General features: G+C 39.2%; 2 protein-coding genes across 2 annotated transcripts in view; both read left to right on the forward strand.

Moving 5' to 3' along the window:
• LOC128985623 (protein Abitram) overlaps positions 1-16,498 on the forward strand; it is a 301,921-nt gene that overhangs the window by 113,016 nt on the left and 172,407 nt on the right. The window lies entirely within an intron of this gene.
• LOC128984668 (uncharacterized) lies at positions 927-9,627 on the forward strand. Its single transcript, XM_054404002.1, has 4 exons — positions 927-1,180; positions 1,667-2,062; positions 2,914-3,264; positions 9,556-9,627. The coding sequence occupies exons 1-4, from the start codon at positions 1,016-1,018 to the stop codon at positions 9,625-9,627; spliced, it is 984 nt and encodes a 327-aa protein (XP_054259977.1). The 5' UTR covers positions 927-1,015.

The raw sequence follows: 16,498 nt of genomic DNA on the forward strand, positions 1-16,498 counted from the left end.
TATGTTGGGACGGTCAAAGGGCGGCCAATGGCGGCAGAGTCTGTGGCCAGCCCCAGCATTGATCTACCTAGACGCATCTAACATGTTTTGATGATGTGTGGTTTATGTTATAAAGGGTGGCCGATGGTGGAGGTTGTCCACGGCCAGCCCCAGTATTGCTCTACCTAGACGCATCTAACATGTTTTGATGATGTGTGGTTTATGTTATAAAGGGTGGCCGATGGTGGAGGTTGTCCACGGCCAGCCCCAGTATTGCTCTAACTAGACGCATCTAACATGTTTTGATGGTGTGTGCTTTATGTTACAAAGGGCGGCCGATGGTGCAGGTTGTCCACGGCCACTCCCAGTATTGCTCTACCTAGACGCATCTAACATGTTTTGATGATGTGTGGTTTATGTTATAAAGGGTGGCCGATGGTGGAGGTTGTCCACGGCCAGCCCCAGTATTGCTCTAACTAGACGCATCTAACATGTTTTGATGGTGTGTGCTTTATGTTACAAAGGGCGGCCGATGGTGCAGGTTGTCCACGGCCACTCCCAGTATTGCTCTACCTAGACGCATCTAACATGTTTTGATGGTGTGTGCTTTATGTTACAAAGGGCGGCCGATGGTGCAGGTTGTCCAAGGCCAGCCCCAGTATTGCTTTACATGGACGTATCTAACATGTTCTGATGATGTGTGTTGTATGTTGCAAAGGGCAGCCAATGACGGAGGTGCCCGTGGCTAGCCCCAGTGTTGCTCTACCTGGACCCAAGTAACATGTTCTGATGATGTGTGTCCGATGGTGGAAGTGACTATGGTTAGCACTAGTGTTCTACCTAGACGCTCTAACATGTTCTGATGATGTGTGTTGTATGTTACAGAGGGCGGCCGATGGCTGAAGTTACCATGGCCAGCCCTAGTGTTGCTTTACCTAAGCACACATCTAACATGTTCTGATGATGTGTGTCCGATGGTGGAAATGACTATGGTTAGCACTAGTGTTCTACATAGACTCTCTAACATGTTCTGATTATGTGTGTTGTATGTTACAGAGGGCGGCCGATGGCGGAGGTGTCCGTGGCCAGCCCCAGTGTTGCTCCGCCGGCCACCTCGACACCACCAACTTCGCTCTCTACTGTTTCTCCCCGTGAGCAGATCAGGATTGAATTCTACAAGACCTATGACGTTATGACAGGGGTGAGTACATATTTCAAATAAATGTTCAACGTTCAAGTTCAGTTGTAGTTTGTCTTCAACGGATCAAATTTTGAGAAGAGACGACCCATTTTGACTTTATAAACACATTTTTTGTGCCAAATTATCAAGAACATTGAAACAAATGCTAGTTAAAAGAGATTTGTACATCGTCTTCCTTTGAAGCATACATTTTTAATAATATCTTTGACCAATGATAAGCAGAGTATCATTCAGCAGTTGTGTGAAGCTGTTTTGGAGCAGTTATCTCATTGCAATGATGAAGTTGTTATCATCTTCGTAGGTTAAACATAGGCTACTCCAAATGCTACAGTAAAAGAGACATTTTTAGAGATACACTTATAAACCTTACTATAAAACTCACATTACTGGGAAAATCTAAAAAAAAAATAATTACATAAAAATATAAGATGTCCACTTCAGTACCCAAATGAATGGAATTGCATGGTGTTTGGTATATTTGCGCAGGTCCGCATCGCAGCCACTCTGGGCGGATTCTTCGGTTTGATGGTTTTGCTGGTTGTCTACAAGAGCAAGTGCAAATCTCGGTCGCTCAGTGACGAGCATCTAGAGGCAGCAGTCGCGGCTGCTGCCATAGAAGAGGAGGAGCAGCTGGCTCTCAACGCACTCAACTTGTACGGCCCGCGGCGGTCGCTAGGCAACATGAGTGCTCCCATCGGACGACCGTTCCCTCGGTTTTCGTCTCTGGGAGGTCACAACATGCTCAACACTCCCATGAGACTGTGCAACTACGGACAGCGAGCCAGGGTCAGTGTGCCGGTTGTGGAACATAAAATGCCAGCGTTTGTGCCATCTCCTCGGCTCACGCTCACCTCACCCCCGCTCAAGCGGCCTTACCCCGAGGTACGTCTTTTGTTAACAGTGTATACATTAATGGCTTTTATAAAAAGAACCACAAGCTGTTTTGAGGGAAACCGCTCCAAGCCCTCTTTAGTTGGATATGCTGGGATCAAACTCATCCCTCTCGCTCCTAAGTTTGAGACGCTAACAACCACTAGGCTGTCATCACACCTAACTTTTGAATCACCTAAATACTAGAATATTGAGAGATGTAATATTAAATGGCATTTCTCTATCTTGAGTTATTGTTGTGAATGTTGATATTAGTTTCTTATAACCAGGAGAAAAAGATTGCCCCTTTGATTTTAAAACTGTCAATCAAATTTTAATTTTACTAAAAATGCAGTTTCATTTAAATAAATCATCACTACTGAAGTAAGATTTTTGCTGGGTACATCAGATACATGCCCCTTAAGATTAGTTGGAATTCAAAAGGTTAGCACTTGTTCCTTCACATGTAAAATCAGCAGTGATTTTTCCAAAGTAAGTCTCAGACAAAATGTCCATGTAATTTAAACACTAACGTTTCTCAGCAAAAATATTTTTATGGGCTGTATGTACTACATAGTCAATCAAACGTACATTCTTACTCTCTGATAAAAGACACTAGAGTGTGTAATGCGTGAGAAACGTTTAGACCCTAAGCGTTTGAAACTTGAAACATAAATAATTATAAATTGTAAATTTAAACCTAGCTCACCACTAACTATTTTGACTATTATAGACACAGAATCAAACAACATATATGAGAGCGATGTTTTTTTACAAAAGGGCTACTAGTAAAACAAAGCAGCTTTTAAAATAATCAACTCTAAAATGTGAACGCCGATTACAAGACTAACACTATTTCTCAGGAGGAAGAAGAGGAGGAGGAAGACGATGACTACCCAGTCAACTTCCTGCAGGTGCCGTCTAGAAGAGCGTCTCGGCGGCTTAGCTCCATCACATGTTCTAGTGCTGACACGTCGTATCTAGAGAGGCGAGGGTCAGCTGTGGAAGTGGGGCATCCTCCCCCGCCTCCTCTGCGCAGACCTCCCCTGCCTAGCGACAGCTGGGACTTCTACTACCCTATAGACATCCAGGTGATATGGTGTCACTGTAATGCATTCTCATACTTTTTCCCTCACACCGTTGGAATCTTTCACTCTTTTTGTAAGGGCTGTTACCCCAGCTATGGGTCAAACCATAAATTTCCAGATTTGAAGGTGAGCTCTATAGCCACTCGGCTACCAAGGCAAAAATTATCAACTAGTATTACAGATTATGAACGTTTAAGCCGGTTGTTAATAATGCCTGAAAGTTTCATTACAATCTGTCGAGTGGTTTCGAAGTCCATTAAGGACAAACAAACAAACATACATACATTTTATCTGATTTTATATATATAGATAATTGTTTTTCTAGTCAAAAACTTTCATTAGTTAATATGCCCTCCGCCATCTCCATAGCCACAGGTCTTATGACTAATTTCTGCTAAAACAATACCTAGGTTTCGAAGTCCATTAAGGACAAACAAACAAACATACATACATTTTATCTGATTTTATATATATAGATAATTATTTTTCTAGTCAAAAACTTTCATTAGTTAATATGCCCTCTGCCATCTCCATAGCCACAGGTCTTATGTCTAATTTCTGCTAAAACAATACCTAGTAAGAAATAAAATTCCATGTACTTCCAGCTTTTAATGAAATAATAAAAAAGGTAATAACAATTACATATTACATGTTACCATCTATTCAGAACTTTGGTTAATCTCTGCAGCAACTATTTTATTTCAACATAACAAACCACCCCCCAAAATAAATGTGAGTGTCCCTGACTAATTTCAACAATGTTTCCTGACTTAAGAACATTATAAAAATTTTCTTAACTTTGCACGTCTGCTAAAACAATACCTAGTAAGAAATAAAATTCCATGTACTTCCAGCTTTTAATGAAATAATAAAAAAGGTAATAACAATTACATATTACATGTTACCATCTATTCAGAACTTTGGTTAATCTCTGCAGCAACTATTTTATTTCAACATAACAAACCACCCCCCAAAATAAATGTGAGTGTCCCTGACTAATTTCAACAATGTTTCCTGACTTAAGAACATTATAAAAATTTTCTTAACTTTGCACGTAAATGAAACTTTAAATAAATATAAAAAAAAAACAAAGAGCTTGGCAAGTATAAATAAAATAAAATAAGTTGTTATAAAACAATAAGTGATCTTTAACGTAACTATATGTCTATAAGTATATCCGTCCAACACTATCAAGGTTTTTCCCCGTTCACTAAAAATGTTATTCATAATCACAAACAAAACACTTTAATTGATAAAATAAATAAATAAAACGCTAACAAAACGAAACTCAACAACTAAAAACACATTGCAACAAAATAACAACTACAACTCCTTACGTTGACAACTAACGTACAACTGAAATTATTCCAGGAGGGGGATCAAATACGTCAATGTAGAAATATGTGACCAATAATAAGTGGGGAAAAAGTTGAAACGCCCATGAATACCAAATGACGAAAGCTGTGATGTTTGTTTACATTCAGAATGCCAATGGTGCGTAAGGGTCTGTGGTTTGTGGTTTGTTTACAAGTCTATACATGTGATAATAAAATTGTATTATGATGGTTTCTATATGAGGTAGAAGTTGCGCGTGCTCCTTCTTATGCTACTAATTTTGTATAAAATAATTATATTTTAAAACTGTCGCGGTTCATTTTGATTATTTTTATTGACTATGTTAAATAGAAGTCTACATGCGATGATAAAATTGCATGCCTATACGATGCTTGTAATGGTTTATGTTATGCTTACGATTATATGTTATAGTTACAATAATAGTATTGTTTATATTGCACCCTCGTCCTCCCCTTATAGCTGCTCCTTACTTCTCCATAATTTTACCACTGGGTCATTTTAACAAGCTCACAAAGTTTCAACAATGGTTTATCATTTTTTTATGCTTTTCATTATATGCTACATTGACAACTATTTTTTTTATTGCAGCCTCCGATTGTGTTCGGCTTCTTCTTAGATTATAGCTTCTTCTTACCCCGCCGTAGTTGAACCGATGTGTCATTTTGACTTTAGGCCAATATTAGATGTAAAACATTGAGATTTTTTTTTTCAGTTAATATGTGTAATAATTTAACAGTGTTCTTATATGTTTTTAGGCTTTTAATAAAATGTAACAATGATAATCACAGTTTCATTTAAATGTAAATTGAGTCCTAACACTTTAGTAGAACATGGCACATCAGGTGTTAAGCAACTTCCACCACCTTTCTTACTAGTGTGAAACCACGTTTTAATAGCAGTAAATTCAACACAAAAGTCATTTTGGTTTCTTGGCAAGTCAAGAAATTGTCCTTTGCAAATGTAACATGTGTGACGCATAGCGGCACGCTATATTTTTTATAGTGTGTGCATTTTGCGAAGCCGGGCTGCATGTTAAACTCGTTGCCTGCCACGATTGCATCAACGTCTCTCCTCACCTAACCACCTACATCGACTCCTCTCCTCCTTCTTGCTGAACCAACCTCCACACTGAAAACAACCCGAAAAACTCCGACCGTATCTCCCGTCATAAATGGATAAGTTATCTGTAGTTAATATGAAGGAATATAAGTTCAAATTATGCTTGGCTAAGTCAGGTATCAAGCGGGAAGCCCTTCTGGCTCGCCCGACCATAGAGATGTAGGAATTTACAACTTAGCCGGTTTTTGCCCTCTGCAACCAACCATTCCAAACCAGAAAACTAAACCTCATGTTCCCAGAATGTAACTTAATGGTTATCAATCAATTCATACATATTTAACATTCAGTATTCAATTTACATATCATTCATTAAGTCATCAATATTAGTAAGAAATTATCCATGTTCAGTTCATAGTTGGAAGGATAGGTTCACAGTTAAATAGTTAGTTCAATTAGAGTAAATCAAAGCTGGCTTGTCAGGTGTTCTGATCTGGGTAAAAGGTCTCTCCTCTCTGGTCCCCAGCAATCTTCCTAATTTTATTGGTAGCAGATTCATCACGCTTAAATTAAGTTTGGTCCAGACATACCTATTCCTAACCTATTAGCATTACCCTGTTTATCCCTCCTGATTACCCGAATTCCCTCCTCCATACCATACCATTAACCCCCATAATCACCCCACCCAACGGCCCCAGGCTACACATGTATTTACCATATAGCCCAAACAGCTAAGGAGCTTTTTGAATAACTATATTCTATGTCGATCTGCATCAAACTTCAAATCCATCAAACCATTTGTTTTTAATTGTCTATGAAATACAAAATGAGTAAACCACAATTGAAACTGTCAGTTTGAACAGGGTGTGTAAAATGTCCTTGTTGCCATGTTTTGACTAAGTCATCAAACTTAGTGTTGGTTAAGTTTGAGTAAAATTTGAGAACGTTTTTAAATATATAATTTTTTGTGTTAAGATGGACAAAATCTGATGAAGGTTCAAAAGAGATTTCTGCGAAATCACCTATCGCCTGATCCAATTCCTCCAACCAGGGGTCACACGTTGAGTACAGATCTACCATGTGTAATCTCCCTCTTGGTCTTGACCCTCCTCCTCCTCATCAAACTGCTTCCGGTGAAATCTTCCATGGTCTAACACCTCTTTAGAAATGCAGAAGGGGCATTCGACCCTTTTAACCGATTGCCCATGTTTCGTCCTGACATGCCTTAGCATGGCGTCCCGCCGTTTGAAGTTCTTCCACAGTCGTTACAGATTATTTCCGGTGGATTTCCACACGACTTTTTGTGGCGGTTGTATTCTGAACTTCTTTTGAAAGTGGCCGAACAGACTTTGCAGACACATTTGTTCTGAAAAATAACACATGCCATAGAATCCCAAGACAGACAAGGGATGATTATGATTAACCCACTATACTTGGCGTGAGTTACAGCGACACTCCACTACTATAGATTGGAATTCTGAATAGAGCTAATGTTTATAATATTATAGCAAAACCCGATTTTAGTCTTTAGTGGATTTCCATATAAAACATCTTATAATTGATATATATATATATATATATATATTTACAAATGTACGTATTTCTTCGGGTTAACCAGCAAGAATTGGAGGATAGAAGAAACCTATATTCATTGGCTATTGAAGATGTTCATAAATCAGTTTTGAAAATTAAAAAAATGCATTTTTAAAAGGTTTGCAATAGTGTTTAAAAATTACATCTCTTACATAGGGATGTTTCATTATAGTCTCAAACGACCCTTCGAGGCCACCCAACCTCTGACTGGGCTCGTCAGGGCTGACATCATTCGAGCCGATCGACGGCACACGTAAGTTATCATTCACACAAACTCAGCTAAGTGGCTATAACAATGATAATAATAATGATAAATAATATAATAATAATAATAACAACAACAATAATAATAATAATAATACATACATTTTCACTGCCTTTTCACTTTTGGCAAATCTGGAGAATGTAATTTGTTCCTGCTACAATCTCACTTGCAATACAAGAGTTACTGACCAACTGTTAGTTGTAACAACAATTGTAGAGCCGCCTTTTCACTTTTGGCAAATCTGGAGAACGTAATTTGTTCCTGCTACAATCTCACTTGATCAATACGAGAATTACTGACCAACTGTTAGTTATAACAACAATTGTAGAGCCGCCTTTTCACTTTTGGCAAATCTGGAGAATGTAATTTGTTCCTGCTACAATGTCACCTGATCATTACACGAGTTACTGTCCAACTGTTAGTTGTAACAACAATTGTATAGCCGCCTTTTCACTTTGGGTAAATCTAGAGAATGTAATTTGTTCCTGCTACAATATCACTTGATCAATACGAGAATTACTGACCAACTGTTAGTTATAACAACAATTGTAGAGCCGCCTTTTCACTTTTGGCAAATCTGGAGAATGTAATTTGTTCCTGCTACAATGTCACCTGATCATTACACGAGTTACTGTCCAACTGTTAGTTGTAACAACAATTGTATAGCCGCCTTTTCACTTTGGGTAAATCTAGAGAATGTAATTTGTTCCTGCTACAATCTCACTTGATCAATACGAGAATTACTGACCAACTGTTAGTTATAACAACAATTGTAGAGCCGCCTTTTCACTTTTGGCAAATCTAAGGGAATGTAATTTGTTCCTGCTACAATCTCACTTGATCAATACGAGAATTACTGACCAACTGTTAGTTATAACAACAATTGTAGAGCCGCCTTTTCACTTTGGGTAAATCTAGAGAATGTAATTTGTTCCTGCTACAATGTCACCTGATCATTACACGAGTTACTGTCCGAGTGTTAGTTGTAACAACTATTGTAGAGCCGCCTTTTCACTTTGAGTAAATCTAGAGAATGTAATTTGTTCCTGCCACAATGTAACTTTATCAATACACGACTTACTGACCAACTGTTAGATGAAACAACAATTGTAGAGTCGCCTTTTCACTTTTGGCAAATCTGGAGAATGTAATTTGTTCCTGCTACAATGTAACTTGATCAATACAAGAATTACTGACCAACTTTTAGTTGTAACAACAATTGTAGAGCTGCCTTTTCACTCTGGGCAATTCTGGGGAATGTAATTTGTTCCTGCCACAATGTAACTTGATCAATACACGACTTACTGACCAACTGTTAGATGAAACAACAATTGTAGAGTCGCCTTTTCACTTTTGGCAAATCTGGAGAATGTTATTTGTTTCTGCCAAAATGTTACTTGATCATTACAAGACTTACCGACCAACTGTTTGTCGTAACAATTGTAGAGCTGCCTTTTCCCTTTGGGCAATTCTGGAGAATGTAATTTGTTCCTGCCACAATGTAACTTGATCAATACACGAGTTACTGACCAACTGTTAGATGAAACAACAATTGTTGAGCCGCCTTTTCACTTTGGGCATTTCTGGAGAATGTAATTTGTTCCTGCTACAATGTCACTTGATCAATGCAAGAATTGTGTCAAGTGTAAGTTTTTGACAGGCTACATTGATACGGTGGTATAATTTTAGATGCTCCCTTAGGTCAGAGTCCATGGCAAACCTAAATCTTCTATCAAAACAGGTCGAAGGGCAATGTAGCCTATTTTTGAGCAATATTTAACAGGCCTAACTTACCCAAACTCTGAACATGTTTTAGGCGTCTATTTGAATTACTTTTGTTGCTAATAATCTGTCCTTCAGAAACTTCATTCAAACTTAGGCTTTCTTACATCAGAATCGTCTTCCATTTTGTAACAAAACGGGATGACACTTTACATCAACTTTTTAAGAGAAACAATTAGAAAACAGTGAACTAATCGATACACTCTCTAATTACTTACTTGCTTGCACTCGGCTTATTGCCGAGCTATTGCCAGGTTCACACAAGTAAGTTCGACTAGAAACCCATAAGTGGAAACCCCAAGTGTCAAGGTGCCAAGTGGTTGAACTCTGTAATATCTTATAGTGGTTGCTGTGGTTGTGTCCAGATCGTATTTCTGCTGCCTAAGCTGTCTAGCTCTGATGAGGTTCTCGACGGCTCTTCCCCACTCTTCATTTGAAGACTGTGGGGAAGCCTGGTCGTCGATTAGCCTGTCCAGATTCCAGTGGAGCTCTAAAGGATGAGAGATGTTTCTACCAAGGAATAAACGGGCCGGGGAAATTTGCGCATTCAGTTCATGGTTCTGGGCGAGCAGCACCGGAGGGGGAAACAAGCATGACGGAAGAGGGGGGCCATGATCCAGGGGTGGCCAAGAGTAGTAAAATCCACTCCGTCAAGGCTGATGTGCACTGCTTCATGTTCCTCCTCACGGGCCCAGAAGCGTTGTCAAATTCTATTCCGCTATCTTCTGGCTGTTTGCCACCACCGATGACGAGGCAGTTGTTTTCATTGAAGTGCAAATACTGCTCTAGATCAGACTGGGGAAGTTTTGGTGGAGTCGTGACGGGCAGAGTTGAAGGCTAACTGGAACCAGTGTAATTCCTGATCCCAGCGTTTTTGGTGTTCATGGTGGAAAATTCGGATGGCTATTTTAATTTGCTTGTTGACCCTTTCGGCGTGGGAAGGGTTGGGGTAGTACGGACTGGTGTAGATGTGTTGGATGCCTAATCCCATGCAAAGGTTCTTGATCGTTACTGACTTGAATGTGGACACGTTGTCGGAAACTAAGAATTTTGGTGGGCCAAAGATTGAAAAAACCTGTTTGGTAAGAACTGAAGCTGTGGTTTCTGATTTGGTATTTCGAACAGGAATCATGGGGGCAAGCTTGGAAAAAGAGTCTACTACCGTGAGAATATATTGGTTCCTATTGAGAGAAAGTGGCAGAGGGCCAATGTGATCGATGAAAATTTTCTCCCAAGGTTGAGTAATTACTTCTGATGCAAGCTTCCCTACTTTTGTGTTTGGTGCCTGCTTTCATCTTTGACACTTGACGCAGGCTCGAACCTTGTCGGTGATGTAGGCTTTCAGATTGGGTGCCCAGAAAAAGGGTTCGATGCAGGCAGGCTAAACCCCCCGCTGTGTCTAGCCTGGAGCAGCCAGGTCAACAACAAAGGTCCAAGATTACTACCCTGGACCACACCATATTCGATATTAGTTTTCTCACTTAAAATGCCATTGATGGATACGACTTGATGATGGTCTTCTAAATAGCTTTTGAACCAGTCAATTGACAACTTGTCCAACCCAGCAAACTCTAATTTTGAGATTAGCTTTTGTCTATCAATTGAATCAAAAGCCTTCGCTAGATCTAAAAATGTTACTAGCACTCGTTGTTTTAAATTAATTTTGCAAGAAATAAATTTGTTGATGTCAAATAATGCATGCGTCGTGCTTTTGTTTGCCCTAAAGCCGTATTGTGAACTGGAAATCACATTTTCATTTTCAAGATAATGGGATAACTGTAACTTAACACACTTTTCGAGAACTTTAGAAACTGCACCGAGCAACGATATTGGTCTGAAGTACTAATGACTACTAGTAAGTAATGACTTGTTGACATTTTAAATTTTTATAATTTATTAATTACCCTATTCAATTGAATTCAATTTTTGGGGCCCCTAAATAATTGTTACCAAGTTCAAAATGCATATTAAGAAGAAATATATTCATCTATTGTTATAATTTGTTAATTTATTTGAAGGTTAAATTTTTATTAAATTTTTTCTGCTGTAGGCTATTTGATGACTAAAGAAATGACTGTAAGTTAGTAGGCTAGGTGGGTAAAGAAATCATGCTGTTTTCTGAGAGTAATTAATTAATGTATTGTTGTGAATTATTGTCATTCTGTTTTTAAATTGTTAATTACAGCTCGTTTCTCTCAAATGGCGTGTTGTTCTTGAACCTCCATCCATGGTTCTCACTTTGTTTGTTTTTTTTTTTTTTGGTGGGCCGCTCTTCGAGGGTGCGGTTCAGGTGGTAGCAGAGCGTGGTTCACATAACATAACTATTAACCCTAACTTTATCACCGTGACAACACTAATTGAACACTATAAAACCAATACTTTACAGCAACAGCATATAAAACCAATACTTTACAGCAACAGCATTATCATGAAGGTTTATATATTTTCCAAATGATTCAATACTTAATGCCAGACAGAATAGAAACCTAATTCCCTCAATAAAATTACCTGTACAACGGCCCAGTTTCAATGAACCCATTAACCATTGTTAGAGCCGATAAACAACAAATCCCACCCTAACTAGGGTTGCTTTCAGAGAGGTGAAAGCCAGTTGAGCGGAACAAACGTGATTTGATATTTGTATAAGTAACTAAATGTAAAAAGGTCAATAGATTTATTTACTAATGCTGGTTTTAAAGATTAAAATTATAATAACTCAAATTTACCTCTTCGAGAAGTGCATTATGGTAGTTTTGACCAGGAAAATATTACAGTAGTTAATGTAGTCACGAATACTCATAAACCCCGACCTACCTCCCCACATGCCTAAATCAGTGTTCAATCTGCGTTTTATCAATAAGTGTAATAACTTACTGTACCGTCGATGTAATTAAACATAATATAACCTATGATGTATTATCGGATTAGATACCGATTTCGATGCGGTTCGATATATCGCTTATTAAATCCTGATTTCTAACATTGGCTGTTTCTAATCAGCTGGCAACACAAATAGGTTCCCAAGAAAGTAGTTACCGGTCCGTATCCCTCCGCTCCTTGTTTATGCTCCGCGCATTGAGAAAGTAGTTCAGTATATTTTCTCGATTTTCAGTGAATTCCGTGCCTTAAAAAAATGTTTTAACGGCATTTTCTTGTTTATTAAAATCATAGGAATGGTTTAAAATCGTTTAAAAGAAAAGTATAGAAAGTTCAGAAATACCTTATGATTCTCTTGTTTACATTTTTCTTGTAAACAAAAAAACTGTCATAGCTACTTTAGTCCCATAAGCCCAATGTTAAAAATTTTAAATTTTAAGTTCGTTTTAAATTGCATTAGCATTATCTAATTGAAATTTGTTTGTTTATAAACCATCTCATTATTAGTCTAAGTAGTCTTGTTAAGTTTGGCTGAAATGTGTTCAGCCGTTATTGAGTGATGGTGTTATATTGTTTGCATTGAAGTTGATCCCAAAGAGCTTCGCTCGCTTCGCTCGCTCCGCTCAATTAACCAAAAAGTATTTCTTGCAGTAAATAATAATTAAAATAAACTAATGACAACGCTCACCTGTGTATGTCAGTTCGGCTGTTGGACTGGTGCCAGTTGTCTGAAATACGATGTCCCGCTCAAGTTGCCGCAAATATGAGGGGTCGCTGCCCATCGGTGTGGCTGAAAACATATGTTATATGATATGAGAGCCATTTTCCTATGAATAAGTAATAGCATGAAATAAAATTTTGATGAGAACAATTAATGCAAAGGCAGAACAATAAATTAGCATTGCATTATAAATGAATTCTAAACTGACTTTAAACTATTCATTGACAGTCGACCAATTAAATTCATATTCGATTTAAATTTAAAATATTTAATAATTGTTAATTGTTAATTACGGGTTTGGTTAATATCCTATGAAACTTAATGGTTAGGTAATTACACACCACTATTGCCCGCCAGCAGAGTCTTCAACAGCAGAACTTGATGCAGGTTCCACAGAGGCCGGGTCAAGGGTTAGGGGAGTGGTAAAAACACCAGAATCATGGATGGTGTTTGAGGCGGAAGTTGAAAGGGACGGGTACATAGACACAATTGTATTGGGTGGGACAGTGACATTCAATGATTCAGGACCACTAGCAATTGTTTGAGGTGCAGGGCCTTGATATAACAGAACGGTCTGAGGATACATCCGAAGAATCGCTGAACTGGGGAGAGGTAATTTGCATAATTTGTATATAATTAGGAGTATAGCGGATTGGGCATACTGGTGTGGTTGTGAATGAAGAATTTATGTCAAGAGTTACATTGAAAGGAGTAAGTAGTAGATGGGTGGAGTGAGACATTATCGGTGTTCGGACAGAAGAGTTAGGGGGTGTTTGGACATTAGTATTGAGAACACATGTGGACGGGGACGGACAGTTAGAGGGCAAAGGTGTAGCCGGTTGAATGGAACGTAACTTCCCATCTCTGCTTGCTGGCCTTTTTGGAGTAGCAAATTGATTACTGGGCATGGATGAGCAACTAGGAGTAGGGCCTGGTGAATCAAACGCCAACCTTCTGCGATGCTTGCCACGCTTGGACCTTGCTTCTTCGAGTTGATTGAAAGCCGCCTGACGAACAGTGACTGCTGGCGAATCAGGGCTATCCACAACAGACCCAACAAGACACAGGGATATTGACAAAGCCTCGGACAAGGCAATGGTCCTAGCGGGCGATGATATGACTTCATCATCAATTACTTCAATAACAGGTTCCAACAACTCATTAGGTATGTAAAGATTCAAATCATATTCAATTTTCTTCCTCTCAATAACCCCCTCTACAATTGACAATTGAAGGTCAACATCTTTACCAGCTGTCGCCGCTGTCTCACACTTTCATTGTTGGGATTCTGGACAAAGTATTTAATATGATCAACTAGTTCTTTGCACCACCCATTTGGGGGGAGCTTTTGGTATTGGAACCCAGCAAAGTCGGGCACGGACATGAGCCTAAGCTCTTCATGACACTTTTCCGTGTAATTCAAGTAGTTACGAGATTGAAAGGCTACTTTCGATGTATATTTGAATACTTGCTGATCCTTTAGAGATATAATGTTCCTGGCAAATTGGTGCAGGTTTTTGTGGGGGCCTATGTTGAAGCGGTCTGGATCATCCTTGGAACAGTACGCACGAAACGTCTTTACCGTACCCACTCCACCTACATCGAGGGATGTAACAGCGTTTCCATAGTTCTCAACAATATGCTTCCTAACGTTGGTAAAAAACACCCTATTTTTGAATTGAAAGAATGCTTGCAAATGGGCAATGGATCGAGACGGTTTAGAATCGTGGGTTTCCAGGCCAATTACACATTGCTTTACCTGAAATTGCAAAGTGTCATTGAAGAGACGATAGAGGGAAGAACGCACATTATTGGGCATTTTAAATTGTCTGTGAAATGAGACACGGACACTTATGTTGGACGTAGGCCTCCGCTGATTCTTCTGCATCATTCCGGTTGGTCCCTCAACCATAATGTCTGCCAACTCCTCATTTTGAACAGGGTCGTAATCAGCACCAGCTTCAAATACCAAGTCATAGGACCGTACAGGGCGTTGTACAGGTGTTTGGTTTTGGTTAGTAGTTTCAGGAGTAGGCCGTTTTGCTTTATGTTGCAAAGGTGCTCGGTGGGTCCTCCGTCGAGGAGGGTCGGATCTTTGATTCGGTCCCGGTTGAACAGATACGTCATCGGATCGCTGTGAAGGCCCTGGCTCAACAGATCCGACATAGGACCGTTGCGATGGCCTCGGCTGAACAGATACACCATCAGTCAGTTGTGGTGGCCCCGGTTGGACAGTTCTATGGTCTAATGGGTGTGATCGCCCCGGTTGAGTGGAAGCCACACCATCAGTTTCCACTGGAAAATATTACTATTTTGTACTGCGCACCAGTAGGCGATGACTCAAGCTATGTCCTAAAATAATAATTTGTTCACGAAATTAGTTTACAAGACTAAATAATTAAACTGGTATTTATTAACAACAAAAAGATATATTGAAATACTCCGTTATATTGATTGGATCATACATAATAAATTATTAGTGATTGGACAGAGAGAGGACGGGTTGCAAACACCATAATCATATGAATTTTTATAATATTGTACTTACTCAGCACCTCCTCAGGTCCAGATTCGTCACTATCTGACTCCTCCACTATGTGCCGGAGCCGTTCTTCTTGGTTGACTGTTTTTTGTTTTTTGAAGCTTTTTCCATGGTGGGTTGCTGAAAAATAAAACTTTGGTAGGATTGTTGTTCTTGGTCCCAAACAACCTAGAACATTCCCAAAAGTTACATTTTCCAATGATAACCCCCCCTTCCCCGATTTACCACCCCCCCCCCCATTGTATTACTTTGGTATGGACATTAGAACCGATAACTTCAAATTTGACTGAGACTTAAGAATTGCTATGAGTGCTATCTAGACCACTTCTAGGTGTGCTACGGACTTGAAATTTCCCCGGCTTCTTGGTGATGGCCCCTCACCCCTTCCTAAATTTCTAAATGACGACCAACAGCTAGGGATCCAAAGGCGAGTTACAAGATCTACGCCTACTTGTGCCAAAGATAGCCAATGCTAAATATGTCGTTACTTTGGTGTAGGTTTTACAGGTGGAGGTTGTTTCTAATATTTTAATGGTCAGTTCTTTTTCGGCCGTGTGAAATACCAAATTTATGTATTCTGGATTCTCTACATTTCTCTTCCATGCCGATTCTCCCTCATTCAATGGTGCTAAATAACTTCGCCCGTTGTATCTAGTTCGTCCTGGAAGTGAATATATTCTGTGACTGCCTCTTCACTTTCATGTCCGGCCAGAGTGACCCTAGCTTCTGATATTAATAAACTTATACAAGTACCGATTGGCGTCATCAATCTATTGTTAAAAGAGGGTTTCTTTACCGCACCAGCCACAAAATCTGTTTCCGACAATGCGTGTACTGCTTTAATAATTGTCGTTAACTTTGAACAGTTAAAGCAGTCGGCTAGACATGTTATGTTTGAGTCGATCTCTTTTATATTCAAACATAGATTTGCGAAATCTTTGATGCCGAAAATAATCTAATTTCCCTAAATCGGTCTTACTCCTGGTAGCCTTTCCACAGAAAGCTTTAAAATAAGTGGTTCCTTTAATGTTACTTTTCCGGCCTGGCTCATATGCACAGACTTTAATTTTATACTTTTGGCGATTACCACCTCTTTGACAGGAGTTGTAGTTGACGATGAGATTATGCTACAATGTTGCCGACTGCTCTTAGAAAATACTACCGACTG

Source organism: Macrosteles quadrilineatus, unplaced genomic scaffold (assembly GCF_028750875.1).
Source record: "Macrosteles quadrilineatus isolate MER2022 unplaced genomic scaffold, UCM_ALF_1.0 Scaffold_2__2_contigs__length_208266976, whole genome shotgun sequence".
Lineage (NCBI taxonomy): Eukaryota > Metazoa > Arthropoda > Insecta > Hemiptera > Cicadellidae > Macrosteles > Macrosteles quadrilineatus.

Excerpts from the sequence above, each read along its gene's own strand:
- LOC128984668 (XM_054404002.1), top strand. The coding sequence starts at position 1,016 with ATGTGTGTTGTATGTTACAGAGGGCGGCCGATGGCGGAGGTGTCCGTG. Across the intron at positions 2,063-2,913 it reads TCAAGCGGCCTTACCCCGAG|GAGGAAGAAGAGGAGGAGGA; the intron begins GTACGTCTTTTG and ends ACTATTTCTCAG. Across the intron at positions 3,265-9,555 it reads ATAAATTTCCAGATTTGAAG|ATCGTATTTCTGCTGCCTAA; the intron begins GTGAGCTCTATA and ends GGTTGTGTCCAG.